At 52.2% G+C, this 23,692-nt stretch overlaps 1 protein-coding gene across 1 annotated transcript; it reads left to right on the top strand.

Moving 5' to 3' along the window:
* Positions 1 to 1,699: 1,699 nt before the first annotated feature.
* On the top strand, positions 1,700 to 21,245 carry CR2 (complement C3d receptor 2). Its single transcript, XM_033079943.1, has 31 exons — positions 1,700 to 1,775; positions 1,864 to 1,995; positions 2,984 to 3,163; positions 3,674 to 3,856; positions 3,991 to 4,170; positions 4,335 to 4,517; positions 5,003 to 5,185; positions 5,318 to 5,497; positions 5,755 to 5,937; positions 6,180 to 6,398; positions 8,782 to 8,988; positions 9,326 to 9,505; positions 9,596 to 9,790; positions 9,912 to 10,011; positions 10,431 to 10,516; positions 10,948 to 11,142; positions 12,082 to 12,264; positions 13,654 to 13,833; positions 14,407 to 14,589; positions 14,684 to 14,866; positions 14,960 to 15,142; positions 16,283 to 16,474; positions 17,019 to 17,201; positions 17,414 to 17,605; positions 17,851 to 17,950; positions 18,486 to 18,571; positions 19,253 to 19,432; positions 19,815 to 19,862; positions 20,057 to 20,239; positions 20,496 to 20,678; positions 20,867 to 21,245. The coding sequence occupies exons 1-31, from the start codon at positions 1,700 to 1,702 to the stop codon at positions 21,097 to 21,099; spliced, it is 5,154 nt and encodes a 1,717-aa protein (XP_032935834.1). The 3' UTR covers positions 21,100 to 21,245.
* The last annotated feature ends 2,447 nt before the right edge of the window (positions 21,246 to 23,692 follow it).

Raw genomic sequence — 23,692 nt, 5'->3', positions numbered from 1 at the left:
TTCTTAGGCAACTTTTTTAAAACTGAGGTTCTTTTCCTAGTGTGCAGATCAAAGTGCAAAATTTGCAGTATTTATAGTGCAACTGTTTTGTAAATAAAAGGAATGTAAAATAAGGAATCCTGGTATCCTGGCTCTGGAGTTCATTTTGTATTTACTAATCAAAGAGTGGCTTAAATGATTTTACAGCCTCATTCTTTGCTGGATGTAATCAAGTTCATTAATTCCTGTTGCTGCACTGGTGTCCAGTGCCTGAGTTTTCCTGGGAATTGTGATTTGGGAGGTGGGGCAGTGCTCTGTTCTCCTCCAGGCTGGGAAACACCCCCAGGATCACCGAGTGCAGAAAGGTTTTGGGCTCTTGCTGTGCTCATGGCAGGGCTGGGGGCAGCTGCAGGTGGGCACAGAGGGGAGCAGGACTCCAACCGCAGGTTTGGGCACTTGGGTTGAATTCTCCATGAACTGAGCCAGTCCTGGCTGTGCTGAGGTGGGGACAGGTGAGGAGGAGCCAGGAGGGGACAATGCCCTGGGTTGGAAAAGGTCACACTTCCTTTCGTGGTTATAACCCAGCCAGGGTGGAAGGTCACTGGATAAGCTGAAGAGGTGCCATAAAATGGAATTAACACTGCAATATTTCCTGTTCACAAGGGAAACACCACTGTGGTGGAATTTTAATTGGCTGCACTCAGAGTTTTAGCTGCTGATAAAGCGAAATGTTGAGGTTTGGGGTTTTGTGTGCTGCCAAGGTAAATCACCCAGCTGGGAGCTTCTCGTGACGTGCACTTGGGAACAGGAACATCCAAAATGTGCTGACTGCAGACCTCTGGTTCCTGCACTTCCCCGGTGCCTTCCTGCTAACAGGAACACGCCTTGATAAGAAGGAAACCCAGAAAAAACCATTTCCATCCCCACTTCAGCCTTGTTCCAAACACAGCCCCAAGTTCTCCCTTCTCAGCACAGCCCTGTCCTGTTCAGCTGCCTCAGGGGTACTGCAGCTCCTGTTTTTTCAGCTTTGCTGTTATTTTTATTTCTCTCTTACTGTAAGCCATGTGAGTGACTAAATGGACAAAATACAATCTAAAGCCTCGCAGCTCTGGGTTGTGTTTGGTTTTGTTATTTCAATCCCAGCACATTTATTCCTGTTGCATAGTCCAAAGTGATTTTTTTTTCAAATGTTTTAACATGTGATTTGGGGATCAGCTTGGAATTATCCCCCACAATCAAATGAAAGGAACTGTGAATGCTGAAGCATTGTTTACAGGGGTGATCACCAAAATTTACCATTGCAGAGGCTTTATTTACTGTATTTGTGATCAGTTGTGCATCATTCTTCTTTCAGTGCAATTCTGAAGTGTGAGTGTTGGATTTGTAAATTCTGAAGCGTGAATTTGGATTTTGGGAGCTCTCTGTCAATAAAAGAGACAAAAGGACTCGAGCAGTTCATGTTTGGCTGCTGCTGCAGGCTCAGAAAGTGTCACCTGAGTGAGGTGGGGACCTGCAGCTGCTGGGGCTGCTCCTTCCTCACCAAGTCCTGTCTGAGGTTAATTCTTCCTGCCAGAGGTGAGGGATGAGCCCAGGGCTGGGTCAGGAGGATTTTCACTCTGCCCATCCCACCCCTGCCAGGTGAGTTGTGCCACGTCCCCTGGTGCCACCACCATCCCCTGGGGCTCTGGGACAGAGCCTGGGCCCCTTCCCCTGAGGGCACATGGGCACAGAGCAGCTCCAGCCTCTCCAGCTCTTCCCCACCCCTCCTTCCACCCCTCCCTGCCACAAGCAGCAATGTGAGGCACCTGCAGCCTGTGCTGGGGAGCCCCCAGGTTCCTGTCCCACCGTCCTGGAAAGTCCCCAGCAGCATCTCCTTCCTCCCAGGGGGGAAGTGGGGTGCCCATATCAGCCCCGTGGCCCAGGAGCCGCTGCCAGCGCTGGGGATGGTGCCCACGCTCACCCTCTGCCTGCTGGGCAGCTCTGCCCTGCTCCTCAGCACCACGCCCGGGGCTCAAGGTAAGGCAGGGCAGCACTCTGCTCCTCCGGGGCCTTCCTCACACACCCCTCCTCCTCCTCCTCACTGCTGCTCCTCTGCTCGCTGAGCCATCCCTGTGCTTCTCCCTGCAGGGACATGGGAGCCCTGCCCTGGTCCCAGGGGGAGGTGGGCATCCCAGAGCCTGTGAGCTCCTCTGCTGATGGCAGAGACCCTCTGGGGCCACCAGACCCACGGCTGGCACCCCCAGAACGGGCTGGCACCCCCTGGCACAGCCGTGTGGCAGCACAGAGCCCTGGGGGGATGCTGGTCAGACCTGGACTGCCCTGGCAGGGTGTCCCTGGCAGTGTGTCCCTGGCAGTGTGTCCCTGGCAGTGTCTCTGGCTGTGTGTCCCTGGCAGGGTGTCCCTGGCAGGGTGTCCCTGGCAGGGTGTCCCTGGCAGTGTCCCTGGCAGGGTGTCCCTGGCAGGGTGTCCCTGGAAGGGTGTCCCTGGCAGTGTGTCCCTGGCAGGGTGTCCCTGGAAGAGTGTCCCTGGCAGGGTGTCCCTGGCTGGGTGTCCCCGGCTCGTACTGAGCCCTTCAGAGCCGGCAGAACGGCCAGGAAAGGCTCCTGAGCTCTCTGGGTGGGTGGCATGAAATGCTGGACACCCAGATTTTGTCAGCCCAGGTGGCAGCGGGGTCCCCCAGGAGCACGGGGAGGGTCCTGCAGCCCACGGACCCCCACCCCAGAGCACAGCACTGCTCACGGGCACGGGGAGGGTCCTGCAGCCCGGGGACCCCCATCCCACCCCAGCCTGGAGAGCACAGCACTGCTCACAGGCATGGGGAGGGTCCTGGGACCCCCAGCCCACCCGGTAGTGCTCACAGGCATGGGGAGGGTCCTGCAGCCCCAGGGACCCCCCACCCCACCCCAGCCCACCCTGCAGTGCTCACGGGCTGCACAGACACCCCCACACTGCAGGAACCCTGCGAGCTGTGCAGGTGAACATTTCCCTTCTCTCCCTTTCCCAGCCGTCTATTGCCCCTTCCCACATGTCCGCTATGGGTCGGTGTCCCCTCGTCGCTATTACTACAGCGTGTGGGACACTGTGAGCCTCACCTGCAACCCGGGGTACACCCTGCGGGGTCCCAGCAGCAGCACCTGCGGATCCAGCGCCAGGTGGGACCCGCCCCTGCCACAGTGCAAAAAGGGTGAGTGAGTGTCCCGGGGAAAGCTCCCTCTTGTGTCCTCCCAAATTCAGCCGGGATGGATCTGTCCTGGCTTCCCTCCTCCGAGCAGGGCTGGCACAGAGACAGAAACACGCTGGGATGAGCTGAGCCCTGTCTGGGGGCTCCGACAGGGATGGGGAGAAGTTAACCCCGTGGGATTGCAGCATCTGAATACCGGGGGATTCCTGACACTGCTTGTGGGTTCTGCTTCCTTGTGGAATGGAAAATAATCACAGCTTCTCACTGCTCTTGCTGCTTCCCCGTCTGTGTGGGTCCCTGCCAAACCCTGGATGTCCCTGCAGTCCTGTCGGGACTGTCGCTACCGCCAGTAATTTCTCCCCGGTGCAGCAGCACCTTCAGTGAGCTAAAGCCTTGATCCAGCAAATAGAACAGAGCAGAATTCAGGATACCACCCTGACATGACCCGAGCTGTCCCAGCAGCACGCAAAGCACAAAGAGCAGCCCCGCAGGATGATTTCTGTCCCTCCGCAGAGGTGACCTGTCCCCGGGCACCGAGCATCGCCAACGGGCGGCACAGCGGCCACTCCTCGGCCCGCGTGTCCCGGGGAGCCACCGTGTCCTACAGCTGCAAGGAGGGCTTCGAGCTGCTGGGCAATGCATCCATCACCTGCACGGACTCCGGGCTCTGGAGCCGGCCCCTGCCCCGCTGCCAAGGTGTGTGGGGGCCTCGGGAGGGGCGCTGGGGGTCCCGCAGGGTCCTGGCAGTGAGCAGAGGGCACGGAGGGCTCTGGGGGTGCAGGACCCAGCTCATGCACTGGAGGTTAAAGGAGCTGTCCCTGCTCCCACAGCGATCGGCTGCCAGGCACCCGAGGTGCAGAACGGCGAGGTCTTCAACGTGCAGAGCACCTACAGAGCTGGAGACACTCTGCACTTCTCCTGCGAGGCTGGATACACCACAGAGGGCTCCGACGAGGCTCGGTGCCAGCCCGGGGGCATCTGGGACCCGCCGGTGCTCGTGTGCCACAGGGGTGAGTGGGGCTGCTGCTCGGGAACGGGGGATGCAGGCAGGAATGGGGGCTCAGGCAGGAACACGAGGTGCAGGAACGGATTTAACCCATCCATGCAGCATCCCTCTGGTTCCCTTCCCCTCGTTCCCTGCTCTCTCGCTCAGTTAAATTTCTCCTCCTCGCAGTCCGGCCGTGCCCGACGCCTCCGGAGGTCACCAATGGAAATCACAACGCGCAGAACAAAGCGGTTTTTAGCGCTGGAATGTCTGTAAGGTACAGCTGCAATCCCGGCTATTACCTGGTGGGAAATGCCGCCGTGTCCTGCAGAGCATCGGGGAACTGGAGCCAGCCCCTCCCTCGCTGTGAAGGTGAGCCTGGGCTCTGTCCATGGGGGGACAAACTCTCGGTGTGACTCTGAGCACAGGGGACACCCTCACCAAATCCACTGAGACCTTCAGTGAGAGATTAAACTCCATTTTAATGATATATATGGGTTTGTGCTGTATAAAGAGCGAGCTGAGATCCGCGAATCCAGAGGCAGCATCCTCGTCCCCGTGCCGCAGTCCCAGCCTGGCTCCGACACACCAGGGATGTGACAGTGCTGGGACCAGGCTCGGGCATGGAGGGGACTCAGCTTTTAGGGGGAGACCAGCTGGGTTTAAACTGATATTTTCAATACTCTTCGTCCAGAAAAATCAGAGGACAGACAGGACACGCAAAGGTTGCAGCCGGCAGTTCCTGGGCTCCGAGCCCTCTGTCCCCACAAAGTCTGACATGCTGCAGGGCGGGGCTGAGCAGCCTCTCCAAAATCTCGTCTCCCAAACTCCGATGAGGTTTTCCCCTCCCTCCGCAGAGGTGACCTGTCCCCGGGCACCGAGCATCGCCAACGGGCGGCACAGCGGCCACTCCTCGGCCCGCGTGTCCCGGGGAGCCACCGTGTCCTACAGCTGCAAGGAGGGCTTCGAGCTGCTGGGCAATGCATCCATCACCTGCACGGACTCCGGGCTCTGGAGCCGGCCCCTGCCCCGCTGCCAAGGTGTGTGGGGGCCTCGGGAGGGGCGCTGGGGGTCCCGCAGGGTCCTGGCAGGGAGCAGAGGGCACGGAGGGCTCTGGGGGTGCAGGACCCAGCTCATGCACTGGAGGTTAAAGGAGATCCCTGTTCCCACAGCGATCGGCTGCCAGGCACCCGAGGTGCAGAACGGCGAGGTCTTCAACGTGCAGAGCACCTACAGAGCTGGAGACACTCTGCACTTCTCCTGCGAGGCTGGTTATACCACAGAGGGCTCCGACGAGGCTCGGTGCCAGCCCGGGGGCATCTGGGACCCGCCGGTGCTCGTGTGCCACAGGGGTGAGAGCGGCTGCTGCTCGGGAACGGGGGTGCAGGAAGGAACGGGGGCTCAGTAAGGAACAGGGGGTGCAGGCAGGAACGGGGGGTGCAGGCAGGAACAGGGGATGCAGGCAGGAACGGGGGGTGCAGGCAGGATCAGGGGTGCAGGCAGGAACAGGAGGTGCAGGAACGGATTTAACCCACCCGTGCAGCATCCCTCTGGTTCCCTTCCCCTCGTTCCCTGCTCTCTCACTCAGTTAAATTTCTCCTCCTCGCAGTCCGGCCGTGCCCGATGCCTCCAGAGGTCGCCAATGGAAATCACGACGGGCAGAACAAAGCCTTCTTCAGCACTGGAATGTCTGTGAGGTACAGCTGCAATCCCGGCTATTACCTGGTGGGAAATGCCGCCGTGTCCTGCACAGCATCGGGGAACTGGAGCCAGCCCCTCCCTCGCTGTGAAGGTGAGCCTGGGCTCTGTCCCCTGGGTGACAAACTCTCGGTGTGGCTCTGAGCACAGGGGACACTCTCACCAGTGCAAACAGATCCTCCAAGAGGGTTAATTCCATCTAAAGTGTCTCGTGTTATCAATTAATATCAAGGCTGGGAGGGTCTGTGTGGACATCACGCTGATTTTGTTGAAACGTGAACTTTTTTTGCTTTTATGTTTTCTTTTGCTCCAACTCCTGCTCACCCTCATTCCCAGGCACTGTCTGCATCAACCCGATCGTAGCCAACGCAAGGCGAGTTGGTGACCACGGGGCTCTGTCTGCCCCCGGGCAGTCGGTGACATTTCGGTGCCAGGATGGTTTCAGCCTGCGGGGCAGTGCCAGCGTGTCCTGCCAGGAGGATGGCAGCTGGCAGCCCCCTGTTCCTGAGTGTGACAGAGCCCTGCCTCCCCACAACGCCTCCAGGAGGTCTCCAGGTACGACAGGACTGCCCAGGGGTACACTGCGGTTTTATGTCCCCTAATCCCGTTTAAAACATGTTGTTAAATCCTTTGAGGGGATGATTTAAAGCTACGCTGGGAATAAAAACCTAATCCTCTGCAACCCTTTCAGAAAATGTGTTTATTAATGGCTATATTAATCAAAATGCACATTTTTCAAGGCAAACCAAACCCCTTTCCTCCTAACAGAGCTCTTTGTGTGCCTGCCCCTGGTGTGCCTGTTCCTCCTGCTTCTCACCTCTCTTTTCTCTCTCACTAGGTGCTTGTGATCCTCCCACAAGGTTACAGTTTGCTGAGCTAAATGAGGAGCATAGAAATGCCATTGGTTTTTCTGTTGGGAAGACTGTGCAGTACACTTGCAACCCTGGATATGCTAAAGTCCCAGGAATGTCACCTACTATTACATGCCTTGAGAATGGAGTGTGGTCAGAAGCGCTAGAGTTCTGTAAAAGTGAATAGTTCCTTGCTTTGGTGTCTGTTGTTGCTGGAGGATCAGGTCCCAGGTTCTGTCCATGCTGCCAAAACCTTGATGTTATTCTGAATTTGTGACTAGTAAAGCCATGTAACTCTTTGTAGTGGGAAACTCGTGTTGGGAATGTGGGCAGGAGGAAAAATTGAATATTTTGTACTGGGGTGTAGAGAGACAGGAGCCTAAAATAAGGATGTTTTCCTTCCCCAGAGAAACAGTGCAGTCACCCTGGTGAGCCTGTGAACGGCAAGATTATTTCCCTGACAAATCTCCAGCTTGGGTCTAAAGTGGTTTACAGCTGTGAGGAAGGGTAAGTCCTGGTTTGGAGATGGATTAGGTGAGTGTCCCCTTTTCTAATCCTTTTTACTCCCAGAGAATGGATTCTGTACACCAGCCCCTTTACAGGGTTCTGTACCTACAGAGCACATGAGGGGCTCACTGTTGTTCCTGCACACATAAATATGGGAAATGGGTCAGGGGAGCAAGGAAGGAACCTCCCCTCAGGGCCACAGATCCCAAATCCCAGGTGTGGGGTGGAGCAATAACCCAACAGAAATGGCTTGGGGTGAATCAATGAGCAGTGACCAATCCTTTCCACACCAGGCACAGGTTGATTGGAAAATCCAGCAGACACTGTGAGATCTCTGGGGGACGTGTTGCGTGGAGTGGGGACGTTCCCCTCTGTCAGCGTGAGTAGCTCCTGGCTCTGGGGGTTTGGGTTGGGAAAATTCTCCAGCAGTGCCACATCTTTCCAATCAAAGCTTTCCCAGGCTGTTTCTTCACTCTGTGGGCAGGAAAATTATCAGGTTTGGAAGCCTTAAGAAATCAGTCTGGGAAAAGGTGCAAGATCCCAAAGCTTATGGGATTTTGGCCTCAAGTGGAGCTTTTCCAGCAGTGTTGAGCGTCCTGCTGCTGACTGACAGCACTGCAGGACAGGGGGGGAACACAGCTTCAGCTTGGGGGTTGTTCTGTCAGACCCAGAGAGATCCAGGGTCAGTCCTAGGGAGAGACAGTGAACCCCAAATTCCATCCTTGCTCCTCTCTGCAAGGTGAGTCCCCAGGAGCTGCTGCTCAGCAATTCCACCTGGGGGTTTCTCTGCTCACCAAGTGGTGTGGCTGAGCAGGGGTTTCATACAAAGAAAAAAACATTTTCTGGTACATTCTGGGCTTTTAAAGCATTTCCCAGATTCTCCAGGTAGGTGTGAAGCACAGCTGACACACAGACCATGCCTGTTGCAATCCTGGCACCAGATTTGACACGGTGATGCAAAATTAGCACAGTAATTTCATGTGTATAAGGTGCACCTTTCTGACAGAAATTTTGATCTGAACCTGGAAGTGTGCCTTATACTCTGGTGCACCTTATACTCACGAAATTACTGCATTTGATTTCTTACTTCTTAGGAAGTAGAAAATGCAAAGCATGCAGGTGTTTCCTGCACAGAGCTTTGATCACTGCTCTGCTTTATGCCTGCAGGAGGGTGGAGGGGAGGTGGCACTGGAGGGTGGTGGGGAGGTGGCACAGGAGGGGAGGTGGCACTGGAGGGTGGTGGGGAGGTGGCACAGGAGGGGAGGTGGCATTGGAGGATGGAGGGGAGGTGGCACTGGAGGGTGGAGGGGAGGTGGCACAGGAGGATGGAGGGGAGGTGGCACTGGAGGATGGTGGGGAGGTGGCCTGGAGGGTGATGGGGAGGTGGCACTGGAGGGTGGAGGGGAGGTGGCACTGGAGGGTGATGGGGAGGTGACACAGGAGGATGGTGGGGAGGTGGCACAGGAGGATGGTGGGGAGGTGGCATCCTGTGAGCTCCCTTTATTAGAACCAGAGTTTGTGCCCCACAGAGGACACCCCAGGTGCTTTGGTGCTGCTGTAGAACTGACACACCTTGCTCTGCACCTCTGCAGGCATCCCCTGCCTGCCCCCTCCCGACATCCCCAACGGGAGGCACTCGGGGAGGCTGCAGGACGAGTTCCACTACGGCACCTCGGTGACCTACAGCTGCCAGCCCGGGCTGGCGCTGCACGGGGAGCCCTCCATCCACTGCACCACCCGGGACGGCCAGAACGGCGTGTGGAGCGAGCCCCTGCCCGCCTGTGGAGGTGGGGCTGGGCTGCTGGGCCTGCAGGGACCCCCAGGGACCCTCCCAGCGCTGCTGGGGAACTGCAGGAGCTGGAATTCTCACCCTGGCATTTGGGAGGGTTGAGGTGCAGCTGGGGCCAGGCAGAGAGGGGAGGCTGGAGGGTCACCCTGCTGCCCCAGCATCACCTTTCCCCTTGGGGATGTTTGATATTGCAGGGTGCAGGCACAGCATCATCTCTAGGAAACGATTTGCAGGCCTGTGTGTTAAAATTGCAACCCTTGGTGGTTTCACAGCTCTGCCTGAGGGTCTGTTTTGACCACCTGCACCTCTTTTTTTTTAATTTTTATTTTTTCCAGAGGCGAATTGTCCTGTCCCCCAGATCCAGAACGGGAGGGTCGTGGCTCGCAGGTCTGCCTACTCCCACAGGGACACCGTCACCTTTGAATGTGACCCAGGCTATGCCATTCACGGCCACAGAGAGATCCAGTGCCAACCAAACAACACCTGGGAGCCACCTGTGCCCGTCTGCCAGCAGGGCAAGTGTCCCAACAGGACATCAACCCTCCCCTGGTGTCCCCAATCACATTTTGTGGCTCTGTAACAGCCGGGCTGTGTCTCTCTCCCAGCAGCTGGCTGCAGAGCCCCTGCCAGGCTGGGCTTTGCCGAGCTGAAGGAGCCCTACAGGAACAGGACGGTGTTTCCCGAGGGCAGCAGGGTGGAATTGGAGTGCCAGCCTGGCTACAGCCAGCTCCTGGGGGTGTCTGCAGCCATCACCTGCCTCAGCAACCAGAGCTGGTCTGCAGCACTGCACTTCTGCACAAGTACGTCCTGGAGCGCTGAAAACCTGGGGTTTTGTGGGTGTCTGTGGCTGTGCCAGGGGTGACAGCCCTGCTGGGGTGGCAGCTCAGCTGAGGGCTCACAGAGGCTGCAATTCCCTTCCAGGGAAGCAGTGTCCCAGCCCAGAGAGCCCAGAGAATGGCAGGGCTGTGGTCCTGACCGATCTCCTCTTCGGATCCAAAATCAACTACACTTGTGACAAAGGGTGAGTGCTGTCCTGCTGAGGGTGAAGTGGATTTTCAACTTTATAAAAAATTACACTTGTGGCAAAGGGTGAGTCCTGCCCTGCTGAGGGTGAAGTGGATTTTCAGCTTTACACAAAATTATATTTATGGCAAAGGGTGAGTCCTGCCTTGCTGAGGGTGAAGTGGATTTTCAGCTTTACACAAAATCACACTTGTGGCAAAGGGTGAGTCCTGCCTGCTGAGGGTGAAGTGGATTTTCAGCTTTACACAAAATTATATTTACGGCAAAGGGTAAGTCCTGCCCTGCTGAGGGAGAAGTGGATTTTCAGCTTTACACAACCCAGTTCCCAAGTCAGAACTCTTGGCTGCCACTTGTGAGGGTTGTAAGGAAATCTCAAGAAATCTGTGTTAAATTAATGAATCCTTCTGTGTGGTGCAGGTACAAGCTGGTGGGAGGCTCCCAGAGGATTTGTGAGGTCTCTGGCACAGGTGTCTCGTGGAGTGGGGATCCTCCTGTCTGCCAGAGTAAGTAAACCACCACAACAGGCCCTTGGGGATGCTTCACAGGGTAAAGAGGGATTTCTTTCCAGCCAAGGGTTTTGTTGTCACTGAATGTGTAAAATATTGCCTTTTCATTTTGTTCTGGATATGCTTCTGAAAATTGTTTCAAAGGTCTTTTATTTGTTCTGGTCCAAACAGAGAAGAAACATTAATATTTTAAAGTGCCTGTTGGTGGGTGAGTATTTCTCCCTGGCCAGTCTCTGTGTCACCGATGGTTATGGAAAGCTCAGAATTGTCCCAGCCAGGGGCAGCAGGGAAGTGACTCAGGAGGGGACAGACTTTCCTTCCCATGTCAGGTTTTTTCCATGCCAAATTTGTTCCTGGAGAATTGGGGTCACTGTGTCACTGCTGAGGTGGCTCCTGTCCCCCCTGACCGTGCCCTGTCCTGTCCCCAGGTGTCACCTGTGCCGCCCCCCCGGCCATCCCCCACGGCACTCACACCGGGGGGGACAGGGACAGCTTCTCCCTCGGGGACGTGGTGACCTACAGCTGCAGCTCGGGGCTGGCCCCGGCTGGGGACCCCTCCCTGACCTGCACCTCCGAGGATGGGGAGAACGGCACGTGGAGAGGGACAGTGCCACAGTGCCAAGGTACAGCCCAGGGAGTGCCCAGAGCCAGCTCTGCCTGTCCTGGCACAGGGACATGGGGACACAGCTCACACTCCTCTGCTCCTCTTCATTTGTTTATATTTTTATTTATATTTTTATTTATTTACATTCCTTATTTATTTAGATGTATTTACATTTTATATTTTAAAAATGTATTTTTATTTATTTTTATTTGTTTAATTTTGTTTTCATTTATTTATTTTTATTTAATATTATTAATTATATGTATATGTATATGTATATGTATATGTATATGTATATGTATATGTATATGTATATGTATATGTATATGTATATGTATATGTATATGTATATTTATATTTATTTACACTCCTTATTTATTGATATATATTCAAATTTTATACATTTTTATTTATTTTATTTTATTTTATTTATCTATAATTTTATTTCTATTTATTTCTATATATTTCTATATCTTTCTATTCTTTTTTATTTATCTCTATTTATTTCTATTTATTTCCATTTATTTCTATATATGTCTATATATTTCTATTTATTTATATCTATTTCTATTCATTTTTATTTATCTCTATTTATCTCTATTTATTTCTATTTATTTCTATTTATTTCTATTTATTCACAGAGGTTACTGTCAGTGTTCAAAGCAACCCAGAGGATTTACAATTTTCATAATCGCTTTTCTAGGCATCAAATGCTTATTTGAGCAGCGTTTAGGTGTAACAGCTTTTTCTTTTTGTTGCTGATGGGGAAGTACTATTATTGTTTCGATTTCCATCACAATTTAATTTGATGTACTGCTTCTGAAAAAGCTCTAAAGCAGGATGCTGATGGAGAGGAGAGCTAAGTCAATCACCTTGTCCTGAGTGACTGCACTCCCTCCTGTGCTGGCAGAAGGATTTTGGTGCTGTCCCCATTGTCACAGCTCTCCTGTCCCCGCAGAGGTGAAGTGTCCCGCGCCCCCCAGCATCGCCAACGGGCGGCACAACGGCAGCGCCGGGGCCGGGCACAGCCCGGGCTCGCTGGTCCGGTACTCGTGTGCCGAGGGCTATTCCCTGCAGGGCACGGCCACCATCCGCTGCTCGCCCCGGGGCACCTGGAGCCGGCCCCAGCCCCGCTGCCAAGGTGTGTTCCGGTCCTCCTCTGCCTCCCCTGCCCTCCTCTGCCTCCCCTTCCCTCCTTTCCTGCCCTCCTCTGCCTCCCCTGCCCTCTTCTGCCTCCCCTGCCCTCCTCTGCCTCCTCTTCCCTCCTTTCCTGCCCTCCTCTGCCCTCCCCTGTCCCTCCTCTGCCTCCTCTTCCCTCCTTTCCTTCCCTCCTCTGCGCTCCCCTTCCCTCCTCTGCCTCCCCTTCCCTCCTTTCCTGCCCTCCTCTGCCTCCTCTTCCTCCTCCCAGACTCTCGGCTTCATCACTGCCACCAAACCTCCTGGGGCAGGCACAGACCAGAGGTGCCATGGGCAGGAGCAGCCCCGAACCTCTCTGGGTTTGGCTTTCTGCTCCCATCAGGGACAGCTGAACAATGATATTTTGTGTAGGAACCAGAGTCAGTGATGGTGAAATGCACAGTGAAGGCAGGGCGTAGGAACAGCTGAATAATGATATTTTGTGTAAGAACCAGAGTCAGTGATGGTGAAATGTCCATGGCAGTAATGGCATGACTCAGGGGAAACTGAATAATGATATTTTGTGTAAAATCAAGAGTCAGTAATGTTGAAATTCACGTGGCAGTGATGGCAAGGCTCAGGGGAAACTGAATAATGATATTTTGTGTAGGAACCAGAGTCAGTGATGGTGAAATGCACAGTGATGGCAAGGCGTAGGAACAGCTGAATAATGATATTTTGTGTAAGAGAGTCAGTGATGGTGAAATGCCCATGGCAGTGATGGCAGGGATCAGGGAAAACTGAATAATGATATTTTGTGTAAGAACCAGGGTCAGTGATGGTGAAATGCCCATGGCAGTGATGGTAAGACTCAGGCACAGCTGAATAACGATATTTTGTGTAAGAACCAGAGTCAGTGATGGTGAAATGTCCATGGCAGTAATGGCATGACTCAGGGGAAACTGAATAATGATATTTTGTGTAAAATCAAGAGTCAGTGATGTTGAAATTCACGCGGCAGTGATGGCAAGGCTCAGGGAAAACTGAACAATGATATTTTGTGTAGGAACCAGAGTCAGTGATGGTGAATTGCACAGTGAAGGTAGGGCGTAGGAACAGCTGAATAATGATATTTTGTGTAAAATCAAGAGTCAGTAATGTTAAAATTTGTGGCAGTGATGGCAGGGCTCAGGGACAGCTGAACAATGATATTTTGTGTAAAATCAAGAGTCAGTGATGGTGAAATGCCCACGGCAGTGAAGGCAAGGTGTAGGAACAGCTGAACAATGATATTTTGTGTAAGAAACAGAGTCAGTGATGGTGAACGCCCGTGGCAGTGGTGGCAGGGCTCAGTGCACAGCCAGGATGGTTCCACACCCCCAGCTCCTCACACCCTCCTGCTCTTCCCTCCCAGCAATCGGCTGCACCAGGCCAGAAATCGAGAATGGAAAAGTCAGCGGGCTGGAGACCTCCTTCAATCTGGAGGACACCATTTTCTTCGAGTGCAACCTGGGCTATGCCTTGAAGGGCTCTCCAGAGTCTCAGTGCCAGTTTGGGGGCAAGTGGCACCCTCCTGTCCCCACCTGTGAGAAGTGTAAGTGCCAGTGAGGGCAGGGTGGTGGCTGATTCCTGGACTCTGGGTGGAGGGAAGGGCTGCTCTCAAGGGCTGGGAAGGAAAACCATGCAGGGATTTGTCCTGCCAACCTCATAATCCCCACTCAAACTCCAGCCCAGGCTGTCTGGGGAGGTGTGGGCATCACCTGGCACCAGCCCTGCAGGGATTTAAATGACATGGGTGTGGTGCTTGGGGACATGGGGTAGTGGTGGGTTTTTCCAACCTGAATGTTTCTGTGATTCAGAGCCTTGTTAAATGTAGGGCTCTTTGAATGAATCCACAAAATCCAACGAGCCAGGCTGGTGCCTGATATCATTCACAACCACAGAAAGGCCAGAGCAAGTTGTGAGGGTCACAGATGGAAATCAACAACTGTAAATGCCTAAATAGTGAGAAACGATCATTTCTATGTCAATAAGCTCAGAAAACATGAAGGCTGGAAGGCAGGAGAGGGTAGGACAGAAACATTCAGTGACAGCCCTCCTTGCTGTTGGGACAGAACAAAGATAAGAGGCTGCCTCACCCTGCAGGGACTTTTCCCTCTCCTTGCAGTGCCGCCGTGTCCTTCCCCTCCAGTTATCAGGAATGGCCAGCACGACAGCGGGGGTGTGACAGAGTTCATCCCTGGCATGTCAGTGAAGTACCACTGTGACCCCGGGTACGTCCTCACCGGGAAAACCACGGTGTCCTGCCTGTCCTCGGGCGTGTGGAGCATCCCCTACCCCCGGTGTGAAGGTGAGCAGCCAGGGCTGGTACCCAGCGAGGAAAGGAGAGCGCTGTGCTCTCAAACAGCAGAGCAGGAGCGCTCAGCTCTGCTCTTCCCTCCCAGTGATCACCTGCAGCAGCCCCAGCATCAAGGATGGGGAGGTGGCAGAGGGCAGGAGGGCCGAGTACCACCCTGGGGACAACGTCACCTTCCAGTGCCACCCGGGCTTTGTGCTGAGGGGCAGCCGTGGGGCCGAGTGCCAGCCCGACAGCCGCTGGGTGCCCTCTGTGCCCACCTGCCAGCCAGGTGAGCCAGCTCTGAGGGCTGTGCTGTGCTGCCAGGGCCTCTGGGCACAGCCCAAAGCTCTGTGTAAAATCAATCTCTGTCCTGCCCTGGCAGTGCTGCTGTGCCCGCCGCCCCCCGACATCGCCCACGCCACGCTCAGCGCCGCGCCAGGGACCAACTTCAGCAGTGGCAGCTCCGTGAGCTACAGCTGCCAGCCTGGCTACTCCCTGCTGGGGAACTCCTCACTGCTGTGCACGGCCTGGGGCAACTGGAGCCTTCCCTACCCGCGCTGTGCAGGTGGGGCTGCCTCAGCATCATCCCGTGCCAGGCTCAGCATCATCCTGTGCCAGGCTCAGCATCATCCTGTGCCAGGCTCAGCATCATCCTGTGCCAGGCTCAGCATCCATCCCATCCCATGCCAGACTCAGCATCATCCGTGCCAGGCTCAGCATCATCCCTGCCAGGCTCAGCATCCATCCCGTGCCAGGCTCAGCATCATCCTGTGCCAGGCTCAGCATCCATCCTGTGCCAGGCTCAGCATCATCCTGTGCCAGGCTCAGCATCCATCCCCTGCCAGGCTCAGCATCCATCCCCTGCCAGGCTCAGCATCATCCCATGCCAGGCTCAGCATCATCCTGTGCCAGGCTCAGTATACATCCCTGCCAGGCTCAGCATCATCCTGTGCCAGGCTCAGCATCATCCTGTGCCAGGCTCAGCATCCATCCCCTGCCAGGCTCAGCATCCTCCTGTGCCAGGCTCAGCATCCTCCTGTGCCAGGCTCAGCATCCATCCCGTGCCAGGCTCAGCATCATCCCGTGCCAGGCTCAGCATCCATCCCCTGCCAGGCTCAGCATCATCCCGTGCCAGGCTCAGCATCCATCCTGTGCCAGGCTCAGCATCCATCCCATCCCAGTCTCAGCATCCATCCTGTGCCAGGCTCAGCATCATCTGTGCCAGGCTCAGCATCCATCCCATCCCATCCCATCCCATCCCATCCCATCCCATCCCATCCCATCCCATCCCATCCCATCCCATCCCATCCCATCCCAGGCTCAGCATCCATCCTGTCCCAGGAGCTGTGCTCACTTTGGTGGCACTGGCAGTAAGCTGCTGGCACTGCTCAACTTTCCCAAAAGGAGACAGGCTTGGGTTGAATATTGAAATTAAAGAAATATTGAAATTAGAGAAATATTGAAATTAAAGAAATACTGAAATTAAAGATTTCTGTACTCCACAGCCCAGAGCTGTGTGAAGGCACCACTTTCTTTAAAGACCCCATAAATGAGGTGCCTGTGTCCTCACATGCTGAGTGTTATTTGATGCAGACAAATGTAGAACACACATAAATAACTTGGGGTTTAACAGTGCACCTGTTTCTCTTTAGCTGCATTTCACAGCCAAGGACATTTTCCTCATGCCCATTTTGTTCCTTGGCAGCTGGCTGTGCCGCACCAACACCGCTGCTGTTTGCTGAGCTAAGCCAGGAATACGAAAATCAGACGGAGTTTGCTGTGGGGATGACTCTGAACTACACCTGTCGGCCTGGATACGTGGAACAGCCACAGACATCACCAACTATCACATGTCTTGAGAATCTAACGTGGTCTGAAGCCCAGGAGTTCTGCAAAAGTGAGTTTTGCAGCTGCTTCTGATTTGTTTAAATTGTTGTGTGCTGAATCCTTGTAATTTCTCCCTTACCGTTCCCTCCTCTGGATGGTTTGGGCAGACTCCTGAAAATAGTGATTCCTATGACACTGAGTTAATGAAGCTTAAAACCAGCTCATCTCAACCCCTGCCATGAGCAGGGACACCTCCCACTGTCCCAGGTGCTCCAAACCCTGTCCAGCCTGAACTTGGGACACCTCCCACTGTCCCAGGTGCTCCAAACCCTGACCTTGGGCACTGCCAGGGATCCAGGGGCAGCCAGCACCTCTCTATCCTCCCAGGGAGGAATTCCTTCCCAAAATCCCATCCATCCCTGCCCTCTGCCACTGGGCAGCCACTCCTGTCACTCCATCCCTCGTCCCAAGCCCCTCTCCAGCTCTCTTGGAGCCCCTTTAGGCACCAGAAGAGGCTCTGAGATCTCCCTGGATCCTTTTCTTCAGGTTGCACAGCCTGTCCCAGTGTCACTGCCCTGCCCTTTGCTCAGTTCTGTTTTGTCCTCTCTCTTTAGTGCTGCAATGCCCTTCACCTCCAAATATTGACAAGGGAAAGCACGACAGCCAGGGTTTGGAGGTTTTTCCCACTGGGATGGTTGTGAACTACAGCTGTGACCCCGGCTACAGCCTCGTGGGAGAGGCGTCCATCTACTGCACTGACGCTGGCAACTGGAGCCTCCCCCTCCCTCAGTGTGCAGGTACACCATGGTTTTAGGAGTTATGGATAGCCTGGAGTTATTTCTGCCTGTAGGATTCATCCTCACCCTTCCCAAAATCCTGAATCTGTTACCCCCGCCTTTTTTTTTTAACCCATTTTGCACAACGATTTTAAGCTGTACGCACCCAAAATACATTTAAAAACAATTTTGGTGTTGACATCCCCGTTTCTCTCTGTTTTTACCCCTGACAGGTGGCTGTGGTGCACCTCCAAACCTCACCTTTGCTGAGCTGGGCAGGGAATACAGGAACCAGCTGGAATTTGCAGTTGGGGACACCGTGCGCTACAGCTGCCGGCCGGGACACTCGAGACGCCCCGGGATGCCCCAAACTCTGACTTGTCTCCAAAACCACACGTGGTCTGAAGCCCTAGAGTTCTGTAAAAGTGAATAGCTCCATCCCTTTGGTGTTGGTTGTCAGAAATTGTCTATTTTGTGGGTTTCTTAGAGCGATTTGTGAAGGAAAGGTTCTTACATGGCTTTACTAGTCACAAGGTCTGGGCCGATTTGGGCCCTTTTGAAATCTCATTTTTATTGGTGTCAGAACTTGGACAGAGCCTCAAGGTACCTTCTCATAGTGTGTTACACAGCCTCAAGAGAGGAGTTTAAACTCAGCCTTGTTCTTTCCCAGGGAAGCAATGTAAACAGCCAGACCCCCCCAGGAATGGCAGAGTTGTTGTTCTCACAGATCTCCTTTTCGGCTCAGCCGTGAACCACACCTGTGATGAAGGGTGAGTCCCACGCTGCCTTTGCTGTCTCTGTCTGAGTTTCCTCTTGGGTAAAGGATCAGAGCCCACTCCTCTGCACAGCTGTTCTCCCACAGCAGACCTGGACTGGAATTTTGGTTCTAATTTCACTGTAGTTGCTGCTCCAGAAAGAGAGAATTGTCTCTTTTTTTTTCTTTTTTTTTTTCTTTTTTTTTTTTTCTGTGCTCAATAGATAAATTTGCAAACCAGTTTCAGTTTTCCTTCTCAGATGGCCTCAAGCAGGAGCTGAGAGTGGCAGCAAGCCCTTGATGCAAGGAGGCTCCAGCCCTCTGGAAATCAGTTGGGTCCTGATTTAGCACCTGGCCAATCTAACCCAGAGTTTCTGGGGTCAGTGCTGCTCCTCTCGGATCTGGGAAGAAGGAACTTGGTGTCCTTCATTCCCAAAGCAGCAGAGAGACCTCGGTGATCAGCTGGAAGCTGCAGAAGGAAACCTCTGGGGAGGGCAAATCCAAGCTGAAGGGCTTGGTATGAGCTGATATTTCCCTCTCTGTACCCCCAGGTACAGACTGGTGGGACAGTCCCAGAGGAGATGTGAGATTTTGGGAAGAGATGTTGCCTGGTCTGGTCTGCCTCCCATCTGCCAGAGTGAGTAGGTCACCATTAGACTGGGACCAGAATTGCTGTATTAAATCCTTAAAAAACATTTAACAAATAAATATAATTAAAGGTGTAAGACTATCACAGCGTAATATTCTTCTGGGATAGGTTTTTATTTTATGCTTGCATGTTTGGTTTCTTCTAAAAATCTTCCAGATGTAAACCTTTGATCAGACTGAAGAGCTGTGAGATGCCTGCAGGGATTTGTTGCTTTTGTTTCATAATCATAAATAAGAAATCAAGCAAAAAAATGTGTTTGTAGTAGAAGAGTGGTACTTTGAGTACGACTGAAACAGAATTTTCCAAATGCTGTACTGTTATCCAAAGCACAGGCATGTTGATCATTGCAGTTAGTCTTTTCTTCAGATGGAATTGCTTTGGCAGCACAAGGCTGGGATGGTAAAGTGTTCATGACAATGACAGTACTGACATCTCACATATTTATTAGAATATATTCATACTATTCTGTACATGGACACAAAACTGTGTTTATATATTCAATACTGTGGTACCCTTAAGACCCCTAAAAGAACTAAAACCCTTCAGTTCTTGGAATTATTTTTGTCAGAGTCCTAGCTGTGAAACTCCTCTGAGCACACTGAGCTTTAGGATGTGTTCATCACAGCACACACACAGCTCTGGATCCCTGAGCAGGAATTTCTCTTCCAGGGGTGCTGTGCCCAGTGCCACAGATCCAGAACGGGAGGGTGGCTGTCCCCAAAGCTCGCTACCCCTACGGGGACACTGTCACCTTCAGGTGCCGCAGAGGCTTCACCCTGCGAGGCTCCCCCAGCTCCCAGTGCCGAGGGGACAGGAGGTGGGACCCACCCCCGCCTGTGTGTGAGCAGGGTAAGGATCAGCTCCTCCTGATTTCTGCTGCCCATTCCCCAAAGTCAAAGCTGGTTTCGTTTTTCCTGTTTGCTCCAATTACTTTAAGGAGAATGCAGATTTTTTTCCTTTCATTTATGCCTCTGTTCACACACAGGAGATGAACCAGAGCTTGGGTAAAGCTGTAAGTACTGGCATGATTTGCACTTTCTCACACTGCTTGTTGCAACCCATAATCCACATTCTCTTCATTCCCTGGAAGTGAGGGATTTGATAACTGCAGGTTATCAGAGAGCAGGGAATTTTTTCTTGGAAATGTAACACCAGGATGATGGGAAATGAAGGTGAATTTGTGCATTTTATTTGCTCACCCATGTTTTTACACTCTTAATGCTGCGTTTAGATGGAGTGGCAGAACGTTTTCACCACCCTGATACCACAAAGAAGCCAGGTAGGTCTCTTACCTGAAGAGGCAAGATTTAATTTACTAATCACTAACTCCTTCTCCCAGCCTGTCCTGCTTTTTTGAGGGAATTTTGCAGAGGGTTGGGCAGGGGAGGGAGCATTCAACCTTTCCCAGCTGCTCAGAATTTTTCCCTCTTGCCTCTCTGAGCTCTGTTTTGATCTGTGTGTCTCTATTTTCAGTGCTGCACTGCTCCCAGCCTGCAGATATCACCCACGGGTCTTTCCAAGGCCCAATAAAAGCAGTTTTTACCCCGGGAACATCTGTGAACTACATCTGTGAGCCTGGTTTCTCTCTCCTGGGGACAGCATCCATTTATTGCACAGCATCTGGAGCCTGGAGCCATCCCCCTCCCGTCTGCCAAGGTGTGTTTTGCGAAGAACAAAGGACATTTAACAAGTCTTGCCTTAGGGGAAGCTTTGTAGAAGGTTTAATCTTGGTACAGAGTGTGTGTAAGAACCAGCTCATGGTTTTAGCCTTTCTGAAGCCAGCTGGAGTTGCAGGGGTCTGGGCTGTTGAGCTGAAGAAATTCCAAGGGACAGTCGAGGCTGGGAAGGACAGCACCTCGGTCACTCCTTGGAACCCTCCAGCATCCTGCTGTTTCTCTCCCTGCCTTTCCAGCTGTGAAATGTCTGCAGCCTCCAAACATCCCCAATGGGAAGGTGAGAGGCAACACCTCGGGCACCTTTCCATCCGGAGCAGAGGTGTGGTACAGCTGCAATCCTGGTTATTCCCTGCTTGGCACTGCTGTCATCAACTGCACGGGCTCAGGGACCTGGAGCCGGCCCCTCCCGCAGTGCAAAGGTGAGCCTGATTCCTTGGAATCCCAGGTGAGACTGCCCCAGTTCTGCAGAACACAGAAAGGAATTATCCTGCGGAATGAGAATTATTTCCTGGTTACACTTGGGAGGAATTCAAGAGCAACGTCCTGAACAACCCATAGTCGTGTTTCTCAGGTTTTGTGTTCCCTCTTTACACTGCTCCAATTTCAGAGATCCGATGTGAATTCCCGGATGTCCAAGGTGTTAAAAAGGCCATTAAAGGCAATAGTTACCGCCCTGGGACTAACATCACCCTAGAGTGTGACGATGGTTACACGCTGGAAGGCACCAGGCACACCCAGTGCCAAGAGGATTTCAGCTGGGACCCTCCCGTGCCAGCCTGTAAACTCAGTGAGTGGAATGCAAACAAACAAAGAACAAACCCAAGCACAAATGCGTTTTGAACATGCAAATATCTGTGTGGTTACGAAGAGGAAGCATACAAGGGTGTGGTTGTGAGAAATCTGGGGTTGGTGAGACACTGGTATGGGAAAGCTGTGGCTGCCCCAGAACTCAGAAGTGCCAAGGCCAGGTTGGACAGGGCTTGGAGCAGCCTTGGATTGGGGAAGGTGTCCTGTCCATGGCAGGGGATCAAAGGCAGTTGAGAAATGCTGGATTTTGGTAGAACAGTTTGCTGATTTTCCTTTTTTTCCCCCCATTCTCTGCAGTGTCCCCCAGGTCCGGGTCAGTAGGCCTAGGTAAGCAGCTTACAAACATTTTTGTCCCCAACCCAGTGGCCTGAGTGGCACAGCCTCCCTTGGCAGATACACCCTGTTGTGAGTTTGGTGATTTTACAACACCCAGTGAGAATAACTCGTGCTCTTCTCCCTCAGGAGTTGCAGCTGCTGCCGTTCTGCTGCTCCTGGGAGCTGGTGTTGTCTGGAAAATAATTTCCAAACAGAAGGAAGGGTAAGGCAGCTCTGGCTTTTGTTCCTGCCCCTTGGTGCCAAGTCCCAAGCTTTACACTCTTGATAACACTTGAAATATTTGCCTCAGCGCTGGTAATTTTATACCTTCCACCTGCCAGTGATACAACCTGGAATCCATGGTGTGGTTGTGTTGTTTGTTCTTAAAGGCAACCAAACCAAGTGTTCTTTTACAAGGCAATTCACTGTTTTCTTCTTTTTCATATAGCTATTATCATACATATGAAAACTATAATTACAGAACCCCCCTGACCCCAGCAACTGAACACAAAGGCTCGTGTCTGCCATAGGAGGTATGGGTTTATATTCTAGCACAAAATAGCAGTTAGGGCTGATGTAACCAAACTGTTGATTGTTTATTGCTGACTGCATTGTCTCCTTGAACGACTATTCTCTTAATACAATCATTCTTTCTATTCATCTTCTGATAGAATATTTTATTTTGCTGAAGATGTTTTAAACATATTGGGGTTTTAAACCCTCCCATTTTTCTTTCTGATACCACATCAAAGTCTGTCTTTCCTTTTTCACCATCTGGATGGTCGGTGTGTACAGCTCAGACCTCCAGACCAGTCCTTGATTCTGACTTAAAGCTGGTTTTAATTTGTACAAATAAAGAAAAAACTGCCTCAGTCGTAGTAGAGTCAGAAAAGGACACTGAACTTGGTTTCTGGGATTTTTTATTGCTTTTACACTTGCTATAATGGTATTTTTACTTACAAGTGAATCTACTTTCTATGGTGGATCTCCTGCAGCCAACAGTGAATTTTCACTGTTAGCAGCACCTCCCTACAAAGTGGGACACATAAACAATTTAGGGCTGTTTTGGGTGATTTCTTTGAAACGAAGCATTTCCCAGACCCTCCCTCCTCCCTCCCCGGGTGGTGCTGGAATCTCTGCCCATCAGTACAAAAGCAGGAAGCTCCAATTTCAACAGCAGGATATCATCTCCTTCCTAGGCTGGGCATCCCTGCTGCTGCAGACCGGGCACCCGCAGCGAGGAGGTGCTGCTCACGTGGAGACTGGAATTCTGTAAAAAAAGGACATTTTACTGTCAATCTGTAACGCTCTTCTGCTCTCAGTAGTTCTGGAAGGATCTCAGACTGCACACGGTGTGGGTGCTGTCTCAGAGGAATTCTGTGCGCTGCTCCCGATGAAGAATATTTCCTTTATCTCCCCGAAAAAACTGGATAACCCCAAGTTTTGGTAGGGACAAACAATCAATAATGCACTGGTCATTCCCTGTCTCACTGCCCACCAAAATATACCTGTGCAAGGGTGGGAGTAACCATGTGTTAATTAATATCTTAATTACAGCCGTATTTACATCTTTATTTCCTTCCAGCAACGCTTATGTGCAGTGTTCCTCTACCAATGCTTAACATAATAAAAGCTGATGATGACAATTCTGTGTCTTCTTTTAGAACTCTAAGTCTTTCCTGGGGTTTTTTTGGTTGGGTTTTTTTTAATTATTATTTTTTTGGCTGTTCTATTTTAATGCTGCTCCACCACACATGGGATTTAACTCCTTGCACAGGGGTGTCCATCCTGAGCTGGCAAATGAACTAAATGAACTAAATGAACTAAATGAGCGAAACGAACTAAAGCTGGCACTGAATAAACGAAATAAACTTTGATTTTTTCCTCTTTCCTTGACCTCCCCAGGAAAGGGTTCATCTCTTCAGTGCTGTAATGCACTGAGGCTGTCGCAAAATTTGGAGCACGTCAAGATTATTCTAAATCAGGGCGTTCTTTGGTGGAAGATTTTTGTATCATTTCAATCCTAATCCATAAAAAAGGATGAGTGGGGCAGGCAGGAGCATCCCTTAGCCAAGAGCATCTCCCAGTGAACTAGCTTTAAGGATGAATAAATCAAGGTGCTGAGGTAGCACTTGGCAAAATACCCGCGAGTATTCTTCAGCCGAACACCGATATTTTCCTTTTAAAAACCACATTTTGGGGTCAAACCACAGCCTGCCATGAGCATGCGTTGAATGAGCGCAGGGATTGCGTCATTTCTGTGGAAATTATCACAACACAACGGCCCGGAAAAACAGAACTAACCCTGCGG

This window comes from Catharus ustulatus, chromosome 25, assembly GCF_009819885.2.
Source record: "Catharus ustulatus isolate bCatUst1 chromosome 25, bCatUst1.pri.v2, whole genome shotgun sequence".
Taxonomy (NCBI): Eukaryota; Metazoa; Chordata; class Aves; order Passeriformes; family Turdidae; genus Catharus; species Catharus ustulatus.
The sequence above is the reverse complement of the archived record's forward strand: the minus strand, read 5'-3'. Positions and strand labels throughout refer to the sequence as shown.

What these genes read in the sequence shown, in the direction of transcription:
- CR2 (XM_033079943.1), top strand. Translation starts at nt 1,700, where the DNA reads ATGGGCACAGAGCAGCTCCAGCCTCTCCAGCTCTTCCCCACCCCTCCT. An exon ending in GGATCCTCCTGTCTGCCAGA is followed by an intron (nt 10,517 to 10,947) that starts GTAAGTAAACCA and finishes TCCTGTCCCCAG; the next exon opens with GTGTCACCTGTGCCGCCCCC. An exon ending in AGCCCTAGAGTTCTGTAAAA is followed by an intron (nt 17,606 to 17,850) that starts GTGAATAGCTCC and finishes GTTCTTTCCCAG; the next exon opens with GGAAGCAATGTAAACAGCCA.